At 52.3% G+C, this 15,750-nt stretch overlaps 1 protein-coding gene across 1 annotated transcript; it reads left to right on the forward strand.

The window, feature by feature from the left end:
- The first annotated feature begins 1,131 nt into the window (after window positions 1-1,131).
- LOC148537618 (uncharacterized) lies at window positions 1,132-3,374 on the forward strand. Its single transcript, XM_088460528.1, has 2 exons — window positions 1,132-1,222; window positions 1,967-3,374. Exons 1-2 carry the CDS (start codon window positions 1,133-1,135, stop codon window positions 3,263-3,265), a joined length of 1,389 nt encoding a protein of 462 aa, XP_088316654.1. The 5' UTR covers window position 1,132; the 3' UTR covers window positions 3,266-3,374.
- The last annotated feature ends 12,376 nt before the right edge of the window (window positions 3,375-15,750 follow it).

Here is a 15,750-nt window from a genome sequence, read left to right on the forward strand (position 1 = left end):
GCCAGTTAGTGTCCTCCTCCTATGTCTTGTGTCCTGACAGCCGCTGCGCTCCCTCCCCCATACCACCAGCTGCCAACATTGGACGCCGTCCCGCTGCCTTGCGTTGTAATTGGCCCAGGGATCCATGTGTCAGGGCTGGCGCCGAGCAGCGTGCGGGTACTGGCAACGCCCCTAGAAAGAAAGGGAGGAGGCTGATCCCTGGACTGTATTGAAAGAGCCGGGCGCACCGCTACCGCTAGTGTCATACATTGCAGTGGGTACCGGCAAAAAAAGATTGCGGTGGCAGGCGGCCGGTTCCACTCCAGGGCATCCTGCGCTCTGTGCGGTGGCACCGGCCACACCACCCTAGTTACGGCCCTGATGGGGATATTTCTGTTATAATGTAGGGCCACTGCTGAATTTAATGTGTGGGGCCCCTGCTGGCTCGGAGAGACAGCAGCAGTAACGTCATAAATGTGCAACATCAACTTAGTAGTGTACTGCCCCGTCATAGGTCACCCATGACCATGTTCTGTTCCTTCCCTCTCTGCCAATGCCCATGTGCCAATCCTGCCACTGGCTCCCTGTCCCCTACAGGATCCAGCTTACACTTCTCACCTATAAAGCACTTACAGTCTCCCTCCTCCATCTCCCTCCGCACCCCTTCCTCACCACCGACTACCACCTCTCACTTCCACCTCCAAGACTTCGCCTGTGCTGCCCTATGGAGCCCCCTCCCTTGTTCTATTAGACTCTCTCCCAACATCAATTGCTTAACGCACCCCCTCATAACCCGCTTATTCACCCTAGCCTATAGGGCCTCTGCCTGATCCATCCCTAGCTCCTGCTAACTCCCCAATACCCCCTCTACTCTTCCCTGCTTTATAGAATGTAAGCTCTTGCGAGCAGGGTCCTCTCCGCTCACCTCCTGTTTCATCCCTCCCCCGAGGCTGAGTAACGCAGCATGTACGCGCCAGCTATACATACACTGATAATTATGTAAATATGTTACTTTGTTTACCGTTTGGTACCTGTACTACGTATGGTGCCTTATACATTAATGCTAATAATAATATTAATGCAGATTGTACTTACATGAGTTTCCTGTGTAATCATTTATTTCCAGAGTACACAGCCAAAGGGGACACATTCTATGGATTCGCTAAAAGCTCACCAGGACGTAAGGGCGCACAAGCTTGGACCTACACCTCTAGCGGAGCCTCCACCCTCACATGAGGAAATGGTATTTGTCTTTTGTCTGCCGTCATGTCCTCGCTTTGTAAACCTGAACCGAGCGAGTACGTTATATTAATGCTATTAGTGCATGGACACTGTAACACTAACATCCTCCCAATTCCCTCCCCAATCTGTATATGGAAGGTGACACTTGTGGCAGCTATTATATAAGTGGTATTAGTGCAGTAGGTGGGGGAAGAGCTGTTTAGGTCACAGATTACCTATAACGTTTTGGCCCATTAAAAGGCAATAGCTACGTAGGAGCGCTGTAGTCCTCATCGAGAATCGGCCAAGCAATGAGATTGTGTAATGATCATATGGGGGGGATGGGGGGGATTTAATTCCCGCTGTGGTGATGTAGCCCCCGAGTGAAGTGCCCGGAGCTATAATTGTCCATGCTGTAAATCCTCGACTAGCAATTTCTACTCACACTCTCCTGAGGGAGCGAGCAGAAATCCGTCCTTGCTAGTGCCTCGGGGCTAGTCATCGTTCTACTGCATGCGCTCACTGCATTGGGCCCTGGCTCTTAAGTCAGGAAATGCCATTTACCGCAACTAAGCCTGTGGCATCAGTTGCGGTAAACGACATCTCCTGACTTAAGTACCGGACGCGATGCTGTCAATTGAATAGCTCCGGCCACTTAATAACGGGAGCTAGATCGCCACAATGGGAATTGAATTCCTCCGATGGTTTGGAGGCTTTGTCAGTGTCTGTCCTGCAATGTGATGTTTTCCATGTTTTTCTCTTGAAGCTGGATGAAGACAATCTTAAGGAGGATGATTTGGAATTATTGTGGCAATTGGAAAATTCCTCCATGAAAAGTAAAGAAAGGAAAACTCGACATAAGAAGGGATCAAAAAAGCTCCAAAAATGGGAAACAAGTGAACAAGGAATTGAAACCTTTTCCACGCTTAGCGAGAAAAGAGAGAACGCTAGCCCATTACATGACCCCGACAACATAAGCGGCTCATTAAAGAAGAAGAAACGAGATCGGAAGAGAGCTACATTGGAATTCAAGGAGAGAGCAGGGGACGCAAACCTTGCGCAGGAAGTGTGCGGCCCCTCTCATTCCTCCTCCGATGGAAGGAAAAGGAAGAAGAAAAAGCAGCAAGTGCATTTTGAAGTGTCGTCCTCTGGCTATAATTACTGGAGAGATGAGAATCAGAGGCCGGCCCAAGAAACATTATCTATTGGGGATACACACCGAAATACCAACCCCAAACCGAAGGCCATGGCCACTGTGACCTCCCACAGAAAGAAGGAGCCATTGGCGATTCAGCAAAGCAACATTGCTGGAGTGGTAAGTTGTAGTACTCCATTGTCTTCTCCAACTGCTTCATCCAGAATGATACCTGGTGGGGACAAGCTTGGTGTTCCTCGGAGAGCAGAAGATATAAATAGTGTTTCCGACCACAGCCAAGACCTGTTCATTACTCAGAAGCTGTTCCTGCCAGCTCGTGCTTCTAGTAGCAGTAGTGGATGCTCTCCGCCACTCGCCCAGGAGCAGGGTGGCGCCATGGGCTGGCCAAGAAGTCACAGCTCCAATTCAGTGCGATTGTCTTCTCAATTCTCCGGTTCCGCACACAGGAGCAGTGATCATTCTGATGTCATCCATGGCCACTCTGCGCCTTCAACTGAGAAGTCAACTCAAACAGATGATGTTTTTAGTTACCTAGCGCTGATGACCTTTCTGAACAAAACCAAAGTATTGGAGACTTGTTCCCAGAAGCCTCTCGACCTCTCTCTGCCATCTCGAATCAGAGCCGCCAGTGTTGTCCTCAATGTCAGCGAGAATGACGTTATTTTCATAGGATCTACGTCACAGGATCTGCGACAAGCTGCAAAGAAAAGCAAGGGGAAAAGATGGATTCCATCCCAGGAGTCAAGGCTCGTCCAGTCTGTATTAAACTCCTCCTACTTCTTCAAAGGCAAAGGAGATCACAACGATAATACGCCAATTACGCCGCTGCTGAAGATAACGCAACAATCCAAAAAACGCACCAGAAAATCCGTCCTGAAACGGCCAAGAAAGAGAGAACTGGTAGAATGAAAAGAAGATTATTCTGCGTATATTTTATTGTTCTGTAGTTGTACATTATTATTATTCATCGGGTTTTATCTAAAATGTATTCACCAGGTGACAACGTTTTACCATGAACTTGCGGAGACCGCTGTACTGGTTTTACTTATGTTTAGTTATGTTGTTTAATTCCATTTATACATAAATCACTTTTTTATGAAGGAAACATTGATGCTGGTAATAGCAGCTTTACTGTAGCTTGTCTGTATATTTTATGTTTGCAGGACCATTAAACACCAAAAGTAAAGTTTTCATAAATAAACCATGAAAGTAAAACCCATGGTTCAGACATTGCAATGCGACGCTGTACATACAGTATGGCTTCCCCAGCGCATTGCGTGCAGCTGCAGTCTCATCTTGTCCTAATGGCGGAAATGCAGTCAGTTGCTTTGACGCCCCTGTACCTGTGTATGAATTGACCAATCCATGCAGAGCATTTCTGTATAGCAGTGCTGCCAGGCTGTCAGTCCCTCTGTGGTGCTAAATCAGACGTTTAATCGCCCGCAGCTGCGTCTATTAATGGTCGCCAATCTGTGCCGATACAAAGTCCTTCCCTTGTGTGCAACCGCGCGTCTGAATGTGCACAAACTGAGACGCCCACATTCAGCGCCTGTACACGCCGTAATATAGATTGGTGCGTCTTCAGACTCCACCATCGGCAGCACCATCAAATCCTGCAGCGGCAGGCGCAGTTTCTCGAGTACGGCCTCTGATGTGAGCAGTCGGTGTCTGCGTGCACTTTCACCAACACGCCAGCGGCATTCCAATAACACGCCCATAATACGGGCCATCTCCGTGCACGCGCTTAGACACCTCCATGTTAACGCCCAGGAGCGCCCAATACATTTCAGTACACTTCTGTGTGCACGTGCGTCTAAAATCACGACTGCGAACTACAGACACATTCAGGACAAATGCGCGTGCGACTTAGACACATAAGCAGCAGCAAACAAATGACAAACATTTCATTCCCCCGCGCCCATCACACAGGGAAGTACGTGCTGGTCATTGCTATGGGGGAACGGGGTGGCCCCATGGTAGGTAGGCTAGGGATGGTATTAGGGCAGTGGGACTTCACACTAAGGGTTTCCCACCTGTAGTGCCATAAGCCTGTCACATCCTAGTTCTGTAGCGGTTCTTTGTCTCCCCGATTTTGCCGCTACCATCACGCACACATCGCCAACAGCACGTGTATCATTCTGCGCCAGGGGCCGGGCACCCACATCAGACCTGCCTCCTGGCATCCCATGGCCCCTGACTGTGCGCGGTCTAGCATCTTCCCTCCCTGGTTCTCCTCCGTACATGTACAAGGTAGTAGGTGTGAGATGCGTCTGAATCTACATACAGACTTACGCAGCTGTCATAAGCAAGCGCAGGAGGGAAATGCGCAGTAAATGGACTTGTGTCCTATATTTCTTTTTTTTTATATATATATATTAAAGCAATGACTGTTACATCACAAGTCAAGAGATATACATAAATTGTATACAGTAATCAACTACAATTACATGTTGGGTTTTTATTTCACAGAAATAAAAGTACAGCAAATTCTCTTTTTCATAGATTTACATATTTTACCTACATAAAAGGTAATACATTATATCAACAAAATTTGTCACAAAAAAGAAAATGTACAAGAAATGGAATTTTGCTCGCATGCCTCCTCCCACGTTCCCAAACGCTCCTCATATCTGTATAAAAGTCGTGTTTATGCCATAAAATTATACAGTTATGGGGGGTCATTATCCACCATACGAAGCATATACCATGGGGTGTTTGAAAAAGAATTGTGAATTTGGGACTTAACAGCTGAAGAAAGTGTCGCTATATAACTCTCTCATACTTCAAAAAAGTGTTCGACCTTTGGGCCTGATTCAGAGCCGCTCGTAAGCGGCCGCTCGTTCGTTCCGTGCGATGTTTGCCCAACTGCGCATGCGTACGGATCGTAATACGCATGCGCGAACCAGTCAGTGCGGCCGAAAATAGTTTGTTCGCTAAATAGCGAATGCCTGCTATTTTGAGTGACAGGAGGAGGCGTATGTGGGCGGTAACAGGGGAAGGTGCTTGAAAACGGGGAGTGGAGATCAGAACGCAGGCGTGCTTAAAGGTCAAAACGGGCGTTTTATGGGTGTGCATAACTAATACAGCAGCGTCATTGACCACGTCACTGGGTTATTTTATAGCCAGAACTGCTCGCAAAATTGTGGTAGGAAAAATCAACCACAAGAATAGCGAGCAGTTCATACGCTGGTCGATGTACTCGATTAATCTAATAAATAGCGGACATGACGTAGGATGCGAGCGGCCAGGGGGCGTAGTTATCCAAAAAACGACCACAAGTTTTGTTCGTTCGTTCAGACATAGAGGTGTGAACAGACTGCAAAGAGCGAACGGTTCATTTGAATAGCCACCCCTATTTTCTGAACGAACGACCGGCTCTGAATCAGGACCTTTGTCTCCCTTTCTAGCGTAGTTCCTACGCAATCCATCCTGAAAAGATAGAAAAACTTGGCCTTAAAAAGGCTAATAGAGGGGGGGTCCGGATGTATCCAGGTGTGTAATATGGCCTCTGTAGTCGCTGCACTTACTGCCATCAGCAGTTTCCGACACCTTTTGGTAACGCGTAATTCCTGGGAGATAATTCCAAACAGTGCCCAATCTGGCCTTAGGGGCAGATAGTTAGATGTTCCACAGAATATGTACGAACACGAACCCAGAACTGGCGTATTATGGGACAAGTCCAGAGACAGGGAATCAGATCTGCCGGATGAGCTCCACATTTATAACACAGATACGACGTGGAGAGACCTATTTGAAACCTTCTGTGTGGTGAGAGGTAAGTACTATGGAGTATGTTGAGAAACATCTCTGTGTACATTGCAGAAGAAAAAGTTCTACAGGACCTATAGTGAGCACTAAGAAGGTCATCAGTTTGTAGACCTGGAATTTGAGATGACCAGACTGACATGCCTCTTTGAGATTTAGAGTGGTCTAATGGGGTCTGGAGCCTCTGATAAGCTGAGGAAAATGCTCCTTTACCCAACGGTTGTTGCCGTAACAACTGGTCAAGTGAATTGTCCCAGTCTTTTAGGGAGAAACACCTAATAACTAAACTGGCATAGTGTTGGGCTAAAAGAAATGCCATTGGGTGTCCAACTACGATTGGGTATTTTTCCGATGTCTCCAGGAATGTGAGAGGTCGACGTTGTTTCCTATATTTCAATGTATGTAATACCCTAACTCAGAAGTTATATAACAATCAAAACAAACATTTCTCCTTCATCCACTAGGGGGCACTGGAGACTAAAGACAGTGGGGGTATAGACGGTGCTAAGAGGAGCTGAACACTTTAAATTTCAAGAAGTGTGACTAGCTCCTCACCCTCTATACCCCCATACAGGCCTCAGCCTAAGTCTGTGCCCGAGTGGAGCTGGGTGTGTGGCTACACTTCTCCTCAGGGTTTTGTAATTGTATAAGCGCTGCTGCGCTGAGGTAAGAAGAATACATTGAGGACAGACAGTAGCTGCGCTCCCTGTCTGCAACGATGGAGCTGCCGGGGGGACCTACTCGCAAGTGAATGCTCTTCGCCTGGGGTCCCCGACTGCTTAGACCACTGTCTATAATACAGGGGGTTCCACATGCTGCTGCGTGCAGCGCGCATACGGTACCCCGCCAGTCGCCGCCTCCGGCAGCATATGCAGCTTGGTGAGTAGACCCTGGCTCCCCGAGTAGCGGGGTAACCAGGTTATTATATTAATGGTGGCGTTATAGCAGCTATGCTGCTCCAGCCCCAGTGGTCACGGTCACAAAGCTGAAGGCGATGTAATATCCCCGGCTGTCACACTACAGGTAAGACAGCCGGGAGGCACAGGGTGCTGAAATATACCCGGCTGTCACACTACAGGTAAGACAGCCGGGAGGCACAGGGTACTGTAATATCCCCGGCTGTCACACTAAAGGTAAGACAGCCGGGAGGCACAGGGTACTGTAATATCCCCGGCTGTCACATTAAAGGTAAGACAGCCGGGAGGCACAGGGTGCTGTAATATACCCGGCTGTCACACTACAGGTAAGACAGCCGGGAGGCACAGGGTGCTGTAATATACCCGGCTGTCACACTACAGGTAAGACAGCTGGGAGGCACAGGGTGCTGTAATATCCCCGGCTGTCACACTACAGGTAAGACAGCCGGGAGGCACAGGGTGCTGTAATATCCCCGGCTGTCACACTACAGGTAAGACAGCTGGGAGGCACAGGCTGCTGGATATATCCCCGGCTGTCACACTACAGGTAAGACAGCCGGGAGGCACAGGGTGCTGTAATATCCCCGGCTGTCACACTACAGGTAAGACAGCCGGGAGGCACAGGGTGCTGTAATATCCCCGGCTGTCACACTACAGGTAAGACAGCCGGGAGGCACAGGGTGCTGTAATATCCCCGGCTGTCACACTACAGGTAAGACAGCCGGGAGGCACAGGGTGCTGTAATATCCCCGGCTGTCACACTACAGGTAAGACAGCCGGGAGGCACAGGGTGCTGTAATATCCCCGGCTGTCACACTACAGGTAAGACAGCCGGGAGGCACAGGGTGCTGTAATATACCCGGCTGTCACACTACAGGTAAGACAGCCGGGAGGCACAGGCTGCTGGATATATCCCCGGCTGTCACACTACAGGTAAGACAGCCGGGAGGCACAGGCTGCTGGATATATCCCCGGCTGTCACATTACAGGTAAGACAGCCGGGAGGCACAGGGTGCTGTAATATACCCGGATGTCACACTAAAGGTAAGACAGCCGGGAGGCACAGGGTGCTGTAATATAACCGGGTGTCACACTAAAGGTAAGACAGCCGGGAGGCACAGGGTGCTGTAATATCCCCGGCTGTCACACTACAGGTAAGACAGCCGGGAGGCACAGGGTGCTCTAATATACCCGGCTATCACACTAAAGGTAAGACAGCCGGGAGGCACAGGGTGCTGTAATATTCCCGGCTGTCACACTACAGGTAAGACAGCCGGGAGGCACAGGGTGCTGTAATATCCCCGGCTGTCACACTACAGGTAAGACAGCCGGGAGGCACAGGGTGCTGTAATATACCCGGCTGTCACACTACAGGTAAGACAGCCGGGAGGCACGGTGCTGTAATATACCCGGCTGTCACACTACAGGTAAGACAGCCGGGAGGCACAGGGTGCTGTAATATCCCCGGCTGTCACACTACAGGTAAGACAGCTGGGAGGCACAGGGTGCTGTAATATCCCCGGCTGTCACTCTACAGGTAAGACAGCCGGGAGGCACAGGGTGCTGTAATATCCCCGGCTGTCAAACTACAGGTAAGACAGCCGGGAGGCACAGGGTGCTGGATATATCCCCGGCTGTCACACTACAGGTAAGACAGCCGGGAGGCACAGGGTGCTGTAATATACCCGGCTGTCACACTACAGGTAAGACAGCCGGGAGGCACAGGGTGCTGGATATATCCCCGGCTGTCACACTACAGGTAAGACAGCCGGGAGGCACAGGGTGCTGTAATATACCCGGCTGTCACACTACAGGTAAGACAGCTGGGAGGCACGGTGCTGTAATACACCCGGCTGTCACACTACAGGTAAGACAGCCGGGAGGCACAGGGTGCTGTAATATCCCCGGCTGTCACATTACAGGTAAGACAGCCGGGAGGCACAGGGTGCTCTAATATACCCGGCTATCACACTAAAGGTAAGACAGCCGGGAGGCACAGGGTGCTGTAATATACCCGGCTGTCACACTACAGGTAAGACAGCCGGGAGGCACAGGGTGCTGGATATATCCCCGGCTGTCACACTACAGGTAAGACAGCTGGGAGGCACAGGGTGCTGTAATATACCCGGCTGTCACATTAAAGGTAAGACAGCCGGGAGGCACAGGGTGCTGTAATATCCCCGGCTGTCACACTACAGGTAAGACAGCCGGGAGGCACAGGGTGCTCTAATATACCCGGCTATCACACTAAAGGTAAGACAGCCGGGAGGCACAGGGTGCTGTAATATTCCCGGCTGTCACACTACAGGTAAGACAGCCGGGAGGCACAGGGTGCTGTAATATCCCCGGCTGTCACACTACAGGTAAGACAGCCGGGAGGCACAGGGTGCTGTAATATACCCGGCTGTCACACTACAGGTAAGACAGCCGGGAGGCACGGTGCTGTAATATACCCGGCTGTCACACTACAGGTAAGACAGCCGGGAGGCACAGGGTGCTGTAATATCCCCGGCTGTCACACTACAGGTAAGACAGCTGGGAGGCACAGGGTGCTGTAATATCCCCGGCTGTCACTCTACAGGTAAGACAGCCGGGAGGCACAGGGTGCTGTAATATCCCCGGCTGTCAAACTACAGGTAAGACAGCCGGGAGGCACAGGGTGCTGGATATATCCCCGGCTGTCACACTACAGGTAAGACAGCCGGGAGGCACAGGGTGCTGTAATATACCCGGCTGTCACACTACAGGTAAGACAGCCGGGAGGCACAGGGTGCTGGATATATCCCCGGCTGTCACACTACAGGTAAGACAGCCGGGAGGCACAGGGTGCTGTAATATACCCGGCTGTCACACTACAGGTAAGACAGCTGGGAGGCACGGTGCTGTAATACACCCGGCTGTCACACTACAGGTAAGACAGCCGGGAGGCACAGGGTGCTGTAATATCCCCGGCTGTCACATTACAGGTAAGACAGCCGGGAGGCACAGGGTGCTCTAATATACCCGGCTATCACACTAAAGGTAAGACAGCCGGGAGGCACAGGGTGCTGTAATATACCCGGCTGTCACACTACAGGTAAGACAGCCGGGAGGCACAGGGTGCTGGATATATCCCCGGCTGTCACACTACAGGTAAGACAGCTGGGAGGCACAGGGTGCTGTAATATACCCGGCTGTCACATTAAAGGTAAGACAGCCGGGAGGCACAGGGTGCTGTAATATCCCCGGCTGTCACACTACAGGTAAGACAGCCGGGAGGCACAGGGTGCTCTAATATACCCGGCTATCACACTAAAGGTAAGACAGCCGGGAGGCACAGGGTGCTGTAATATTCCCGGCTGTCACACTACAGGTAAGACAGCCGGGAGGCACAGGGTGCTGTAATATCCCCGGCTGTCACACTACAGGTAAGACAGCCGGGAGGCACAGGGTGCTGTAATATACCCGGCTGTCACACTACAGGTAAGACAGCCGGGAGGCACGGTGCTGTAATATACCCGGCTGTCACACTACAGGTAAGACAGCCGGGAGGCACAGGGTGCTGTAATATCCCCGGCTGTCACACTACAGGTAAGACAGCTGGGAGGCACAGGGTGCTGTAATATCCCCGGCTGTCACTCTACAGGTAAGACAGCCGGGAGGCACAGGGTGCTGTAATATCCCCGGCTGTCAAACTACAGGTAAGACAGCCGGGAGGCACAGGGTGCTGGATATATCCCCGGCTGTCACACTACAGGTAAGACAGCCGGGAGGCACAGGGTGCTGTAATATACCCGGCTGTCACACTACAGGTAAGACAGCCGGGAGGCACAGGGTGCTGGATATATCCCCGGCTGTCACACTACAGGTAAGACAGCCGGGAGGCACAGGGTGCTGTAATATACCCGGCTGTCACACTACAGGTAAGACAGCTGGGAGGCACGGTGCTGTAATACACCCGGCTGTCACACTACAGGTAAGACAGCCGGGAGGCACAGGGTGCTGTAATATCCCCGGCTGTCACATTACAGGTAAGACAGCCGGGAGGCACAGGGTGCTCTAATATACCCGGCTATCACACTAAAGGTAAGACAGCCGGGAGGCACAGGGTGCTGTAATATACCCGGCTGTCACACTACAGGTAAGACAGCCGGGAGGCACAGGGTGCTGGATATATCCCCGGCTGTCACACTACAGGTAAGACAGCTGGGAGGCACAGGGTGCTGTAATATACCCGGCTGTCACATTAAAGGTAAGACAGCCGGGAGGCACAGGGTGCTGTAATATCCACGGCTGTCACACTACAGGTAAGACAGCCGGGAGGCACGGTGCTGTAATACACCCGGCTGTCACACTACAGGTAAGACAGCCGGGAGGCACAGGGTGCTGTAATATCCCCGGCTGTCACACTACAGGTAAGACAGCCGGGAGGCACAGGGTGCTCTAATATACCCGGCTATCACACTAAAGGTAAGACAGCCGGGAGGCACAGGGTGCTGTAATATCCCCGGCTGTCACACTACAGGTAAGACAGCCGGGAGGCACAGGGTGCTCTAATATACCCGGCTATCACACTAAAGGTAAGACAGCCGGGAGGCACAGGGTGCTGTAATATACCCGGCTGTCACACTACAGGTAAGACAGCCGGGAGGCACAGGGTGCTGTAATATCCCCGGCTGTCACACTACAGGTAAGACAGCCGGGAGGCACAGGGTGCTGGATATATCCCCGGCTGTCACACTACAGGTAAGACAGCCGGGAGGCACAGGGTGCTGTAATATACCCGGCTGTCACACTACAGGTAAGACAGCCGGGAGGGCTGTCACACTACAGATAAGACAGCCGGGAGGCACAGGGTGCTGTAATATCCCCGGCTGTCACACTACAGGTAAGACAGCCGGGAGGCACAGGGTGCTGTAATATACCCGTCTGTCACACTACAGGTAAGACAGCCGGGAGGCACAGGCTGCTGGATATATCCCCGGCTGTCACACTACAGATAAGACAGCCGGGAGGCACAGGGTGCTGTAATATACCCGGCTGTCACACTACAGGCAAGACAGCCGGGAGGCACAGGGTGCTGGATATATCCCCGGCTGTCACACTACAGGTAAGACAGCCGGGAGGCATAGGCTGCTGGAGATATCCCCGGCTGTCACACTACAGGTAAGACAGCCGGGAGGCACAGGGTGCTGTAATATACCCGGCTGTCACACTACAGGTAAAACAGCCGGGAGGCACAGGGTGCTGGATATATCCCCGGCTGTCACACTACAGGTAAGACAGCCGGGAGGCACAGGGTGCTGTAATATATCCGGCTGTCACACTATAGGTAAGACAGCCGGGAGGCACAGGGTGCTGTAATATCCCCAGCTGTCACACTACAGGTAAGACAGCCGGGAGGCACAGGGTGCTGTAATATACCCGGCTGTCACACTACAGGTAAGACAGCTGGGAGGCACAGGCTGCTGGATATATCCCCGGCTGTCCCACTACAGGTAAGACAGCCGGGAGGCACAGGCTGCTGGATATATCCCCGGCTGTCACACTACAGGTAAAACAGCCGGGAGGCACAGGGTGCTGGATATATCCCCGGCTGTCACACTACAGGTAAGACAGCCGGGAGGCACAGGGTGCTGTAATGTACCCGGCTGTCACACTACAGGTAAGACAGCCGGGAGGCACAGGGTGCTGTAATATACCCGGCTGTCACACTACAGGTAAGACAGCCGGGAGGCACAGGCTGCTGGATATATCCCCGGCTGTCACACTACAGGTAAGACAGCCGGGAGGCACAGGGTGCTGGATATATCCCCGGCTGTCACACTACAGGTAAGACAGCCGGGAGGCACAGGGTGCTGGATATATCCCCGGCTGTCACACTACAGGTAAGACAGCCGGGAGGCACAGGGTGCTGTAATATCCCCGGCTGTCACACTAAAGGTAAGACAGCCGGGAGGCACAGGGTGCTGGATATATCCCCGGCTGTCACACTACAGGTAAGACAGCCGGGAGGCACAGGGTGCTGTAATATCCCCGGCTGTCACACTACAGGTAAGACAGCCGGGAGGCACAGGGTGCTGTAATAAACCCGGCTGTCACACTACAGGTAAGACAGCCGGGAGGCACAGGCTGCTGGATATATCCCCGGCTGTCACACTACAGGTAAGACAGCCGGGAGGCACAGGGTGCTGTAATATCCCCGGCTGTCACACTACAGGTAAGACAGCCGGGAGGCACAGGGTGCTGTAATATACCCGGCTGTCACACTACAGGTAAGACAGCCGGGAGGCACAGGCTGCTGTAATATACCCGGCTGTCACACTACAGATAACACAGCCGGGAGGCACAGGGTGCTGTAATATACCCGGCTGTCACACTACAGGTAAGACAGCCGGGAGGCACAGGGTGCTGTAATATACCCGGCTGTCACACTACAGGTAAGACAGCCGGGAGGCACAGGGTGCTGTAATATACCCGGCTGTCACACTACAGGTAAGACAGCTGGGAGGCACAGGCTGCTGGATATATCCCCGGCTGTCACACTACAGGTAAGACAGCCGGGAGGCACAGGCTGCTGGATATATCCCCGGCTGTCACACTACAGGTAAAACAGCCGGGAGGCACAGGGTGCTGGATATATCCCCGGATGTCACACTACAGGTAAGACAGCCGGGAGGCACAGGGTGCTGTAATATCCCCGGCTGTCACACTACAGATAAGACAGCCGGGAGGCACAGGCTGCTGTAATATACCCGGCTGTCACACTACACGTAAAACAGCCGGGAGGCACAGGCTGCTGGAGATATCCCCGGCTGTCACACTACAGGTAAGACAGCTGGGAGGCACAGGGTGCTGGATATATCCCCGGCTGTCACACTACAGATAAGACAGCCGGGAGGCACAGGCTGCTGTAATATACCCGGCTGTCACACTACAGGTAAGACAGCCGGGAGGCACAGGCTGCTGTAATATACCCAGCTGTCACACTACAGGTAAGACAGCCGGGAGGCACAGGGTGCTGTAATATACCCGGCTGTCACACTACAGGTAAGACAGCCGGGAGGCACAGGCTGCTGTAAAAGACGAGCCCCGGCAGGGACGGCTCTGACTAATGGAGCAGCAAGGAGACGCGCTGCTGCATATCTAACTCCCCCGGCTGTCGCACTGCATGTAAGACAGCCGGGAGGCAGAGCGTGTTCATAGCACTGAAGTAGGCTGCTCCGACTAATGGCGCAACAAGCTTTAACCACGGCGGTCACATCAAATGGCCAGTGTTAGCGCTGTGAGGCACACTCAGTTTATGTGCATAGCGCGCTCATTTGTAGAATTGAGCGCCATAGCGGGGAGCGGAGCTTAGCTCCCGAGTCCTGCCATTGGCGGAGCTTAGCTCCCGAGTCCTGCCAGTGGCGGAGCTTAGCTCCCGAGTCCTGCCAGTGGCGGAGCTTAGCTCCCGAGTCCAGCTTCTCCCAGCGCTTCTCTGGAGGTGCTGGCGGCCATTACACACTGTTTGTTGAAAAAACACTGTAGCTAAGACCTGGAAGCCTGATCCTGGACTGTGAGTGCACAGCGGGGTGTAGGCCGGGCAGATGAGCACTGCAGTATAATGACTGCTTCTATGCCTCGCGTTTCCTGGCACTGCTAGGAGCACTATTAGGGCAGGTGTGGCTCTCTCCTGTCTCTGTGTATATGTGATTACTTACCTCCTATGCCTAGCGTTTCCTGGCACTGCTAGGAGCACTATTAGGGCAGGTGTGGCTCTCTCCTGTCTCTGTATATGTGATTACTTACCTCCTATGCCTCGCATTTCCTGGCACTGCTAGGAGCACTATTAGGGCAGGTCTGGCTCTCTCCTGCCTCTGTATATGTGATTACTTACCTCCTATGCGTAGTGTTTTCTGGCACTGCTAGGAGCACTATTAGGGCAGGTGTGGCTCTCTCCTGTCTCTGTATCTGTGATTACTTACCTCCTATGCCTCGCGTTTCCTGGCACTGCTAGGAGCACTATTAGGGCTAGTCTGGCTCTCCCCTGCTTCTGTGTATATGTGATTACTTACCTCCTATGCCTCGCGTTTCCTGGCACTGCTAGGAGCACTAGTAGGCTAGTCTGGCTCTCTCCTGTCTCTGTGTATATGTGATTACTTACCTCCTATGCCTCGCATTTCCTGGCACTGCTAGGAGCACTATTAGGGCTAGTCTGGCTCTCCCCTGCCTCTGTGTATATGTGATTACTTACCTCCTATGCCTCGCATTTCCTGGCACTGCTAGGAGCACTATTAGGGCTAGTCTGGCTCTCTCCTGCCTCTGTATATGTGATTACTTACCTCCTATGCCTCGCGTTTCCTGGTACTGCTAGGAGCACTATTAGGCTAGTCTGGCTCTCCCCTGTCTCTGTGTATATGTGATTACTTACCTCCAATGCCTCGCGTTTCCTGGCACTGCTAGGAGCACTATTAGGCTAGTCTGGCTCTCCCCTGCCTCTGTGTATCTGTGATTACTTACCTCCTATGCCTCGCGTTTCCTGGCACTGCTAGGAGCACTAGTAGGCTAGTCTGGCTCTCTCCTGCCTCTGTGTATCTGTGTTTACTTACCTCCTATGCCTCGCATTTCCTGGCACTGCTAGGAGCACTATTAGGGCTAGTCTGGCTCTCTCCTGCCTCTGTATATGTGATTACTTACCTCCTATGCCTCGCGTTTCCTGGTACTGCTAGGAGCACTATTAGGCTAGTCTGG

Source organism: Taudactylus pleione, unplaced genomic scaffold (genome assembly GCF_031769625.1).
Source record: "Taudactylus pleione unplaced genomic scaffold, aTauple2 ptg000047l, whole genome shotgun sequence".
Classification (NCBI taxonomy): domain Eukaryota; kingdom Metazoa; phylum Chordata; class Amphibia; order Anura; family Myobatrachidae; genus Taudactylus; species Taudactylus pleione.

Bases quoted from the DNA above. Each gene is read 5' to 3' on its own strand.
- LOC148537618 (XM_088460528.1), top strand. From the start codon at position 1,133: ATGGATTCGCTAAAAGCTCACCAGGACGTAAGGGCGCACAAGCTTGGA. The intron at 1,223-1,966 runs GTATTTGTCTTT...TTTCTCTTGAAG, and splicing joins CACCCTCACATGAGGAAATG to CTGGATGAAGACAATCTTAA.